The following is a 12,997-nucleotide window of genomic DNA, read 5'->3' on the forward strand; positions in this document are numbered from 1 at the left end:
TGACAGAAAATGCAAAATTCCTGTACACTACGTCTCCATTCACGGCACCTAAAAGTGCAGTCTCCGTTCCTCTCAATATCAAACAGTTCCGAGCACTTTGACATCATTCCAAGTATCTCATCGCATTAGACGCAGTTTTTTTTTCTCTCAAAATAACAATACATGGATAATAGTGCGACCAAGAGATGGCTAGACAATGTCGAACAAAAAATATTTGCCTTTTATAGTCAATCATTTTTAGATTGGTCTACCAGGGCGCTTAAGGGGCATAAAGCAGGTGCAGGTAGTCAAAGATTACATTTTCTGAAGAAATCTGTAAAATGTCTGTGAAACTGTAGATTTTCTGAAAATATCTCCTAAATATGCAGATTTGCAGAGAAATTCGATAGATTTCTTAAAAGTTTGAAATAAACCTACAGTTCCTGCAAATAACGCAACATTTTACGGAGTTTTCTGTTAAATAAGTGTAATTTGAGAGATTTTCTTTCATTTGAAGAAACTGCAGAATTTCTGCAAAATTATATCTTTAGTTAGAAGATATTTGCAGGGAATCTGTAAATTTCTGCAGGAAATTGTCAAGTTTCCCTCATACATTTGAATAGAATTGTTCTGCAGTTCAGGCATCTGTTCTGCGACATAACTTACAAATTTAGCAGTATTCTGCTTTCGCGACTAAAAGTATATTATAAAAACTTAGCAGATTAAATGCCTTTCATGTTTACACAGCACAAGTTCTTTGCTCTAAACATGGAAAACCAGGTTCCCAATCAGTTTAAAACACACTGGTGAAGATGAAATTCAAAGGATATTTTATAAAATTGAATGAATTGAACACAATGAAAGGTACTTTAAGATAAGAAACAAATACATACACCATTAGCGACAGGATTTCTATTTCTGGAGTTAAATCGATCCATTGGTGATCTAAATAAAGATAAAACAATTTTAAACATTTCAGATATTATGCAATCATTTGCTAGATATAAACTTTAACATCAATGGGGGCAGTTTTAAAGCAATACTCCTTTGAACAGAAAAAGTTTTATACAAAAAAGAATAACACTTATCTATTAACTTCTATTACACTAAAAGTCTTTTAAGCAATTAAAATGCTATTTTCTAGCAAATAGATGGTAAAGGATCATACACAAAATGTATTATACCAAATCAGTAGAGTAGCTACACTGAAAGATTGCCAGTGTTACCGTTTTGGGGCATATCCCTCAGAATTTATGTAATATTGAAATGCAACTGGAGTTTTTTTTTTTTTGTTAATAAATTCCCAAATGAGGCAGTAGAAGCAAAGGGATGCAAGTGGCAAAATTAAAAATTTGGAGATAATCAGTAAAAATGGTTGGTGAACCCCTCCTCTGTCTTGGGGCAAGAGATTGTACTAGTAGCTCTGGTAGGTGCTGCTGTATAGCATGATTTAGAAAAAAAATTCAATAAAAGTCTACCTAGGATCTGATCTTTAAACGCGTTTTAAAATAGCCCACTAGCATCCCTTTACTTCTCACTGCCTCAAATATACTTGTTGACAAAATTGCAAAAGTTGTGCCGCTGTGGGAAGGTAAAAAGCACAATATCTGCGGAAATGAGTATTTGAGACAACTGAAGAAATGCATCTTGGATTCCATATCAACAATAAGGAAATGTTGGAATTCAACTTTTTTTTTTTTTTGTGCTTTATTTTCAGCAGAAACTAAATAAGCAAGCTTGTAAAATAAAGCTAAAGTACATTAGCAGAAAAAAATGCAAAAAAGGATAAATTTGCAGATACTGCAATTATCTTCTCACCGCAGCATAAATTGCTACTTTTCGCACATGTACGATGAAAATTTATAAGTCCTTGAAATGCTTATACTTTATCAAATTTCACATATTATTATTTCAAATTCAGTATAATGTTTTTCTTGCATGCAGTTAAGGTTTCTTAAAGTTTGCTAAAGTTTTTCAGAATGCTCTTCCTGTTATAGGCCAGTGCCAATAATGTTTGAGACCAAAAAAATTTAGAACAGGATAAAACTAGTTCGAAAGGTAAGAAAAATCTAATAACATTAATAGGAAAAATAAATTACGGGCGAGCTGAGTTCGGGAAGGGGGGTTTAAGAGGGGGAAAACGGTTTATCACGATTTCCAGAAAAACTAAGAGTCCTATCGAAAAATCTAAATTACAAAGTTGTTGGTAATAAAAAGATCTACAACTTTTGCACTTTTTTTACATAACCTCAAAATTTATGCGAAAAATTCAAAAAACCGACTTTTTTTAATCTCCTACAAAAAAATTTTTTTTTTTCACTAAATTTAATGAAAAGTTACCTTATGTCTAAAACATTGTTTTTGATTTAAAATATTTATTTTTTCTTATTATTTTGATTCAGTAGTAAAAAAGCATCAGAATTTATCAAAAAATATCACATCAAAATATCTGATTTTTTAAAAACATCGGAGCAAGTTTTTTTCATTTGAATCTCTACTTTTTGATGGTATAAAAAACAATACACAACACTATGAAAATTTTTTGCAAAAAATGAAAAAAATAAAAAAAACTCGAAGTTGAAAAAAAAATTAACTTCCTCGTAGGTTTTTACTTCCACATTGGCGCATTTTTCAGAACCGTCAGTGGCGGATCAAGGAATAGGCGCATGAGGCGCGTGATGGGGCCTCCAGCAAAGCAGGGGGCCTCGGAGCCGCGAAGTGTTACATCCTCGAAACCAAATTTTTTTTGTTTTGAGGATTTGCCATAAAGAGTCATAATTTTGAGTGGAAAATGCTCAAAACTCATGGAAATTCACAGTTAATGATTTAGATAAATTGGGGATGAACAACTAATGCAGACTGGAAAAAATACTGGAGACTAAGATGATGATGGTCTGGAAAATTTCGAAGATCAAGAACAATAGTTGAGCATAACGATGAAGAAAAGCCATCAAAGAAGCGAAAACTAATGGATAAGTAAAGGATGTGATTATAGTTAACGATTAAATATTGATAAATAACAAGATAATAAAGCGTTTTGTTAAAATGAATGAAGTATTTTTTAAACGAAATAAATGTTCTATACCTTTTTTTGTGTAATTAAAGTGCAAATATAAATAAATAGCTTAAAATTTTACATAGTGATGATTTTTTTTTCAAATTCGAGTTTTTTTTTTTTTCATTTTTTTGCAAAAAGTTTTCATAGTATTGCACATTGTTTTTTATACCATTAAAAAGTAAAGATTCCAACAAAAAAAAAAAAAACTTTCTCCGATTCTTTTAAAAAATAAAAAATTTTTTTTTGTGGGAGATAAAAATAAAAAACCAAAAAGTCCATTTTTTTAATTTTTCGCATATATTTTGAGGCAATAGAAAAAAAGTACAAATACAAAAGTTGTAGACCTTTTTATTACTAACAACTTTGTAATTTAGTTTTTTCGATAAGACCCTTAGTTTTTCCGGACATTGTGATAAACCGTTTTCCCGCCCTTAACCCCCCCTTCTCGAACTCAGCTCGCCCGTAATTTTTTTTTTCCTATTAATGTTATTAGATTTTCTTACCTTTCTAACTGGTTTTATCCTATTCTAAATTTTTTCAACTTTTTACCATTTTCAAAGCTATTGGCACTGGCCTATTAAGACCCAAAATTGAGAAAGGAATTTGGTATCTCTGAAAGAAACATGACTTCTTCAAACATAATTGATACTTTAATGAAGCTCCGTAGAATATTCGGCATGGCAAGAACTAATTCTTGAAATTGACAGCTTATTTCTTGTTAAGAAAGAAAAATTTTCAATTTGTATTTATTTGGTCCCCTAACTGTGTGCGTAGTTGACTTTTTAAGTGAAAAGTGTGAGCCTAATCATATCCTTCACATGAAAAAAAGAGTTGAAAAATAAGTAATCGGATATTTCTCTAAGAATTCAACAACAACAATGAAAAAAAAAAGTCTACTTGTGAAAGTGTCTCAATACTTTTGGCTATAAAAACTAGGTACCCCTTTATTAAAGACCATCTAGAACATGGCTTTGCAACGGTAAATGATAAAATGGCAGCCTCTTCACGTTTGAAAAAAAAAAAAAAACCCTGCTAAATCAGCTTTTACAAAAAGTTTTTCATTTGTATCACATTAAAAATATTTGGTAAAAAAAAATAAATAAATAAATAAAATTAATTTGAATTCTGAAATTTTGAATTCAAATTATGTTTTTCGCAATCATGAACAGAGACAGGACCCTACTCATTGGAGTTATTGTTTCTAGAAACAGCTCCTGTCCCCTCCCCCCCTCAAGCCTGCCTCTCCTCCTGGGCGGTTACGTGCACATAGTTGTGTGTGTGCGCAGACCTGTGTGTATGCACGTAGGTATGTGTGAGGGTATGTGTGTCAAGTCGTGTGTGTGTATGGACGCCTCCGACCAGGAGAAGCGGGTACCTCAAAACCGGAGCAGCCGCGCCGCGCCGCCAGCAGAGGACGGTGGGCGGTGGTGCTGCATAGGCTTCTGGTCGAAGTTGAAAAAGGCACAGACAGCAAAAATGGTCAAATGAGAACAATAAGCAATCGTGATTGCTCAAAAAACTTGTAAATGACTTTGTAAAATTTAGTGTACATTAGGGTGTGTCTTATAATGCACTTTTTAAAAAAGTTTTGAATTTCTTATGGGGCACCCCTTAAATTGCTTCCTTTTGATGAAAAAATACACACATAAAAGTTTCATAGAATTTGAACGTAATTTAAGGGGCGCTACCAGCGACTAAAATTAGTCATTGTGAAAAAAAATAGTGTAAAAATAAACTCCCCAATATATCTTGTCATATTTTTAATCAACATGAAATTAGGTTGGTTGGGTTTAACATAACACCTATTTCTTATATATACAAGAAAATAAGCATTTCATGGTTGTCATTTTATGCGATAATGTCAAAAAAGCATCCGAAAGTTCGGTAATGTAATTCATATCACTTTTGGTCTGCAATATTGTAATTTTTCTCTTTGTTACTTCCATGTGACAATACAAACTTTTCACTGATTGCTACTTAGTATCCAGACTAAATAAACAAATTTAAAAAAAATAAAGAGAGAGAGAGTTGTCAAATTTTGCAGCAGCGGTAGCACTCTCTAAATATTATTCAATTTTTAATTTTCAGGTATGATAATTTTTTTTTTCATCCAAAGGAACAAAATGAAAGGGTGCCTCATGAAAAAATAACACCTTTAAAAATAAGACGCACCCTAGTGTACACGCTTTCGAAAATTATATTCTTTCTGCATTATGATCAGTTTTATTTAAACAAGAAGTTCTTCCTAGAATTAAACGAGCCTACTTTCTAATATACCCATACTACTTTCTAGTACCTGATCAATATTCTCAAATTGTTTCAAAAATATTATTTAAATATTTTAAGCTGATTTCTACGAATAAAATATTCCTCACTCATCTTTTTTTTTTTTAAAAAAGCAGCACCTTTCAAACAAAGCAGCTAATACATTTTTTTCCATTAAAAAAATTCTTTAACAGCTTTCAAAACGAAAAAATAATAATTAAAATTAATAAGCTTATTAAAATAAATACATCATATCAAAACAAAAGTAGTTTCTTTTTCCACTGTTGCCAAAAATAAATTTTTAAATGAATTAATGCAATTGCCAAAAATAAAAACAATAAAATGTCAACTTAAAGAAATAATTTTCATTGTCAAAAAAAAAAAAAAAAAAAAAATCATCTGCGTATATTTTTATGTAGAAACATGAATGACCTTCGAGTTTATTTGCCGAAAACTGAATGCCTAAATTATAAAACTCTAGTGTGAAAATAAAAACAAGTCATATCAACAATAATTATTGCACAGTTACAACCATCGCTGTGGAGTCAGAGTCAATTTCATTTTGGGATAAATAAGTTGGAGTCGAAGATCCAAAAATCGGAGTCAGTCATGTGTCCTCTGTGTCTAAATTTTTGCCAAAGCTACGAAGTCAGAATCGAAGTCGGGGAGTCGGAGTCCGATTAATTATAGGGCACAGGAGTCGAGTCGGAGTCAGGTGCTCCTAAATTTTCGGAGTGGAGTCTGGAGTTTGGCGTCGAGCTGTTTTCAACAAAATTTGTTTGAAGTAAATCCGCCTTCAAGTACGGAATCTACATTGACTTTCAGTTTCCCCGTAGGCGCTAATGTTAAGGGATTTGAACTGTTCAAAATTGAACGGAAAATTGTTCAAATCAAAAAAATATTTTATACACAAGTTTTTCATCAAAAGTCCTACAAAGTTTGTTTGAAGCAAATTCGCCTCACAGTTCGGAATTGCCTTGAATTTCCCTGTAGGCACTAATGTTAAGTTTTTTTGAACTGTTCAAAATTGAACAAAAAATAGTTCAAATCATAAAGTGAAATATGGGAATGAGGTGTACTTGCCGAGATCTTTCGAACAAAAAAGTCTGTTCGAATCGGACTATTCATTCAAAAGCTATTAGGAGGGGACAGACGGACCGACATTTTCCCCATCTCAATAGCCTACTTTCCAATTTTTAATTTTTCAATATTTATTTAATTATTTTACTTATTTTTGAATTTTTCTTGTTTTCCACGATATTTTTAAGATGCATAAAGCCAGGGGCGGCATTTCACCATTTCATTTGGGGGGTCGAGTTTCTTAAATATGTATAACCCCAAAGCGAAACCAAACACACATTAGCTAACAAGAAATTGTCATAAAATCGGTTTAGTATGAATAAAATTAATGTTTAGAAACAATTAAAATTTTGATTCATTGACTAAAAAGTTATCATTAAAAACATCTCGCTACTAAAGTTTTTATACCTTCTGGAAAAGTTATAATGCATGATTTTTGGAATTCAGAAGAGCAGGGAATCGTGTTACTAATCTATCCGTGCCCAATGTCGTGCTGTTTTGCCAGTTTAGCTAAATGGAAAAGGTATTTTTTCCCCCTTTGTGCTTCAAAAATATTTCTCTAACCTCCTGAGACGTAAAAAAAAAAATCTTTCTGAACTAGCTGAGCTGATTGTAATAGTTAAAAATAATTGAAGTAAAACAAAATTACGTATGAAAACACTTTTTATATCTTGCTCTTCAAAATCACCCAGGCTACTTCAAAAAATGTGAGGGGCTTAAACTTTTCATCATTGAATAATCTAGTCATGTCGGCGCTCTCAGCTTCAATGAGATATCATCTGCCACCAGCTCTGTTATTCACTGTTCCAGACTGATGAGTCCATAACAAAGACGAAACTGCAGTCTCTGGATGTGAAAACCATTCTGTCAGTATATTGCTTGTAATTTTTCTTGCCTCATGCTAAAAATTTTACTCACAGTTGAAACATTTTACTTTTGGTTTTCAAAATCTAATCCAAATAACCATAATCCCAGCCAACCATACAGAAAAATAATTATCATCACATCTTGTGTTAATTTCATTTGAAACTGAATCTATTACTTCATACAAAATATTCAAAAATCAGTGTTTGACTTCCCATCGTCATGTGGATTTTTGTCTTTTTTTTTTTTCGCCTCTTTAAAATTGACTCGGAGAAAGTATTTTTTTGAAAAATTTTAAAATTGATTGAAATATAAATCTATAAAAAAATCTATTTTCAGTTTCAATTGTAGATTGAACTGTGGTAGTATGGTGCACAGATCAATTGTAGATTGAACTGTGGTTTGAATAGTCGAGTAGCGGACTGAAGATATAGATTTTGATAGAGTAAAGCATTTTTCAAAAACCTTTTCCCGATGCAAACAAATTGGATAAAAATTGAAACGAGGTCATATATACTAAAGGGCATGAGCTTTTTCACCATTGAAAGAATCGTTTTGCAATCATTCTTCCATTCGTCAAATCACTGCTTTGAAGTTATAGAGAAATGTTTTTATAGTTTTAACCAGGGTTGCCAGACGTCTCGGATTTCAAGGGACAGTCCCGTATTTTGAAAAATTGTCCCGCGTCCCGGGGAACTTCCATACGGGACGGCTTAAGTCCCGTATTCTCGCTAACAACAATATTTAACAAAACGAGACGTTATTTTAAGGAAAAAAATAAAGTAAAACAAAAAATGAAATAAAGAGCAATAAGAAAATCATGTGGCAGCAAACATAAAAATTATTTTGTTTTAATTTGGTTTTTGTTTTGGTGGCAGACCATGAGGAGCCGAATGATTGCTTCCTGTTTGCTCACTGACTAATGTTGGAAATATATCGTCAATCGCAATGAAAACAATTTTTATACTTTGATCGGCGACATTTTGTAAGATTTAATGCTTTATTACGAATACGATTGAATATTTCAGATTTATCATGAAGAGACGTTCTACGTTGGAAAGCACCCCTTAAAAATACACCATATCCAGTTATTGCCCTCAATCTCAAAAATATCACCCCCCCCCCCTTTCACTCCTAGAAGCCTGTCCCATATTTACTGTTCTTAAATCTGGCAACCCTGGTTTTAACTCTCGAAGATTATCTTGTGTCACTCCGCGATTGCATAATTACAAAGCTCCATAAAAGGTATTTGGTTGATATGTCTTTTTTTATTCAATAATCACATGCATTTTTAAGAAGTTTCTATGGAAGCATTATAATGTATTGAGCAGCTGAAACGTATTTCTAGCAGAAAAAATCGATGAACACTCGTTAAATAAATATACACTTAAAAAATGAGCGTAAAAGTGAATGTAAAATATCAAGGAATTTTCTTGTGAAAATCATGCTGCCACACCACTTTTCACGAGCCTCTCATATTGGACATACCATCGTTACACTGGGCACACAAGTATGAAATATTTAGCCTATATGAGACAATGTCTTCTTTAGTTAAAATTAACCATGGTTCTCTATCAGTTTTCTATGTTCTGAAAAATCCGAAAATACTTCATGAATTTCTAAGTCATCATCCAAATAACGAAAAACACTTTTTCTAGTCTGAGAATGTGTCGAGTTTCATCAAATAGTTACTGAGAACCAGCGAGATTTCCTTTAATGAACATTGATTTCTGACTTACATAATGGAATTCACCCATTTTCTATCATTCTGCTCAAAAAATTTGGGGGTGCAACCGCCCCCTCTTGACCCCCCTATTTGCCGCCCCTGCATAAAGCCTTCTTTCATGCTTTTTTCATCTTTTTCCGACTTTTACTGGGAAAGTAGGCTAAAAAGGAGACTTGAAGAGGTTTAAAACTTAATTACTTTTGAACCTTGTGAATCATTATGTATGTAACACTTGTGTGATTACTGAATAAAGAATTAAAAAGGATGCGTACTACTTAAATACATACCTTTCTCGATTTGAAGTTGGTTTGTAATAACCTGAGAAAAAAAGAGGAAACAATTGTTAAAAAAAATTAAAAATAAAGAAATAAAACAGCAGTTGCTTAATATCTAATTCTATACTTTCAAATGCCAAGAATAACTAAAATCAAGAGCTTGTGTGTTTGCGGCACAGGTTGTGGGAAAATAGTAAAGCTATTTTTTAATTTTTCAACATTTATTTGATTATTTTATTTGTTTTTGACTTTTTTTTTTCATGTTAAGTGATATTTTTAAGATGCATTAAGCATTCTTTCATGACTTTTCTTTCTTTTTTTTTTTTTTTGGACTTTCATGGGAAAGTAGGCTAAAAGTTTATGTGCTAAAAGAAAAAGAAAAGAAAAAAAAAAGGAGTACGGTAAAAAAAAGAAAGTAAGTTTGGAATAAAAAAAAAAACTCTGAAAAGATATTTGAATTTATATTGTTGGGTATGAGTCTTCTATTCCCTGATAAAAATATATGTTTATTAGGGTGTCCCAAAAAAAAAGTCGTTTTCTTTTAACGCATAACTTTTAATTATTTTTCTTTTATATCAAAAGCGTTACAAAAAAGGTTTCATGCGATTTGAAGCTCGGCAACCTGTACCGACTTTCCCCTAAACACGTTAATAGCATATGTATTTCTAAACAAGCGAACACTGGTGATGCGTTACTTTACGAAGCTCAAAACAACTGTAAATGGTGCACAGAAAACAAAGCAAAACAGAAACGTCCAACGTGTCAGTACGAGTACAATACGGTCAGCGAGTGCAGTACAGTTCTTCCATATTGAACGTAGCATGACAGTAGAATTGCATTGTTCGAAAAAAGAGAAATTTTTAATAGGAGTTGTAAATCATCAAATTACGGGCTCAAAACTTCCTTCTGACAAACAAGTTCTGTCTGTTTCGTTTTATGACATTCAAGAAGTAAATTTAACCATCAGTGAAAGTGCAAATCTCGCTATTAGGGAATGTATCATCTTTTGGGAAAAGGCACACATTTATACTAAATCGTTGCCAAATTGTGTGTGTGTAAACTTAAAAAATCTGTATCAAATTTGGCAAAACTTACAAAGAAAAAAAAAAAGAAAGAAAAGAAAAGAAACTGCAATTAGTAATCAGGCAGTGCCAACAAGAATTTGTGGGCAATTTAAACAATTTATTCATTGCTGCACATGCTGATGCACTTCAGTTAATCAAAATAGAGGAAGATATTATTTTCTTGCAACTCCAAAGAGAGCCCGGCCGATGAGGTCACTTAGGTGGAGTGGATAAAAAACTGGCTGACAAAGAGGAAATTGCTCAACTTCGACATGACAAAGAAGAGTGTGTATATAAATATATATATATATATATATATATATATATATATATATATATATATATATATATATATATATATATATATATATATATATATATATATAGGCGCATGAAATACTATTCCACACTTCAACATCCTCGGAATTGTATAAACCAGAACAAGAAGATTCCTCTTCGAGTTCTAGTAAAAATATACATTCAGAAGATTTCCCTGAAATATATCTCTTTACCTGGAACAAGTATACAGGGTGTTCCGTTTTAACCTGCAAAACCTTTATTTTCACAACCGTTAATCCTAGGTGTGTACTTCCAATTGCAAAAATGTTCAAAATCAGACGCACAGTTAGCATATTGAAAGTTTGAAGCAAAAATAAAAATGAGTCAAAAAATACAAAATTCAACTTTTTATATGGGCCCAGGTCCCCAAACTTATATTTAGGGAAGTACTCTCCATTCAAAGATGTTACTAATACAAAAAACTTGACATTTGTGCGACCAAAACTCAAAGATATTCCAGTTTAAAGTTTTAAGGGACCATACAAAAGATGAGATTGGAACTTATTACCCTTTCTGAAGAATGACAGATTGTCAAAGTAAGAAAAACAAGGTATTTATATTTTTCACTGCTATTCAAAAATAAATGCAAATGTTATACCATGATACGCAAAAACACACAACGAAACCTTGAACAATTTGAAAAACTACTCTATGCACAGGTATAATTTTAAACACATGTTAACTGCTATATTTTCCCCCAAAAGGCATTATTGACGATGAGTGAAAAGTGGTGTAAGTCACAATACGCTGCATTTCATATCACGGTTAATATTGGTTAAAATTGGTCGTACTGATTTCAAACTTTTTGTGTTGGAATTGTTTTTCAATGGAGATTATTTCCCTAAACATAAGTTAGGGGACATGGGGTCCGTATAAAAAGTTAAATTTTGTATTTTTTGACTTATTTTTATTTTTACTTCAAACTTTCAATATCATAACTCTGCATCTGATTTTGAACATTTTTGCAATTGGAAGTAAACATCTAGGACTAACGGTTGCGAAAATAAAGGTCTTGCAGGTTAAAATGGAACACCCTGTATAAGAACCTGGAACAAGTATATAAGAACCTAGAACAAGTAAATCAGAACTTGGAACAAGTATGTAATTAAGAGCTATTTTATTACTCAAAAGTTAGTTGCTGCATTGGACAGGTATCAGTTACGAGATTGAGTGTTTATTCTTTAAGCTACTATTGACGAACTTGGGTGTAACATTATGAATTTCCGATAAGTAAATCTTCAATTCAAAAAATTCAAATCGAAAAGAATAAAAATTGATTTTCAATATGAGGTACTGGATATAGTGACTTTACATTGGGATGGGAAGCTGTTGCCTGCTTTGAGTGCTCAAAAATCAAAAGAAGATCGTTTACCTATATAGGTATTTCATATGGATGTAAGCAACAACTCATTTCTGTGCCTCAACTGGATAATTGCACAGGAAAAGAACAGGCACAGGCTGTTTAAAAGGCAGTTTTAGATTGGAATCTCGAAGACAAGGTTCAAATTCTCTGTTGTGATACTACAGCTTCCAATATAGGTCGCTTTAATGGTGCATGAGCCTTTCTTGAGCAAAAATTAGATAGAGAAATGCTTTCCTTTGCTGGCTGTCATCATATATATGAACTGGCACTAAAGGCAGTTCAAAGCGAAAATTGAGCAAGTCAGAACAAGCCCTGATATTCCACTCTTCAAAAATCTCAGAGAGTCTTGGAAAAACATTGATCTCACATAAATATAGTGCTATAGAGGAGTTGCAGAGTTGCTTCGAACTGTACCCGAACTTGAAATTTTTTTTGTCTTTAATCGTGCTGAACTTACTAACGTTACAATCAGGGATGATTATTGAAAGTTGATAGAACTACCTATCATATTTTTAGGTGGAGATACAGAAAATAAATTTAAAAATAAGATCACCGGGAGTCATACACCAAGCTTGATGGATGGCTTGAGGGATTTACTCCCTAAAACTATCTTGTTAGTAGTTACAATATATGTAAAAATATGGCTTTAATGCATTTTGGCAGTCAAAAGCACCTAACAAAGATTTGTGCTTCTTAAAATCTTTGAAAGCGTGCGAAAACGTGGACCCAATTATCTCAAAAGCTGCTCTATAGTATGGGAGCCCGGAGTGCTTTTGGGGATTTACTCGAGCGTGCCAGATAAACATAGAGGAGATTCCTTACATCCCATGGTGTACCTACACTAAATGTTGGCTTTTTTGGTGATGGATGCATCTACCAACCAATTTAAATTTTTCTACCAACCAATTTACACCAATTTAATGTTATTTCCCATTATCGGGAATTTTAATGTGACATTCACGATGTAAAAACAAGAAATGAACA

At 32.4% G+C, this 12,997-nt stretch overlaps 1 protein-coding gene across 3 annotated transcripts in view; it reads right to left on the reverse strand.

Annotated features, from left to right (window-relative positions):
* The window catches only part of LOC129221946 (YTH domain-containing protein 1-like), a 121,041-nt gene that overhangs the window by 7,640 nt on the left and 100,404 nt on the right, over positions 1-12,997 (reverse strand). For all 3 annotated transcript variants that reach the window (XM_054856337.1, XM_054856335.1, XM_054856338.1), the window contains 2 exons: positions 9,260-9,290; positions 873-924 (listed from right to left, as the gene is read on the reverse strand). In XM_054856337.1, the coding sequence (XP_054712312.1) occupies positions 873-924; positions 9,260-9,290 (83 nt within the window). The remainder of the gene's footprint in view (positions 1-872; positions 925-9,259; positions 9,291-12,997) is intronic.

This window comes from Uloborus diversus, chromosome 5 (genome assembly GCF_026930045.1).
Source record: "Uloborus diversus isolate 005 chromosome 5, Udiv.v.3.1, whole genome shotgun sequence".
Lineage (NCBI taxonomy): Eukaryota > Metazoa > Arthropoda > Arachnida > Araneae > Uloboridae > Uloborus > Uloborus diversus.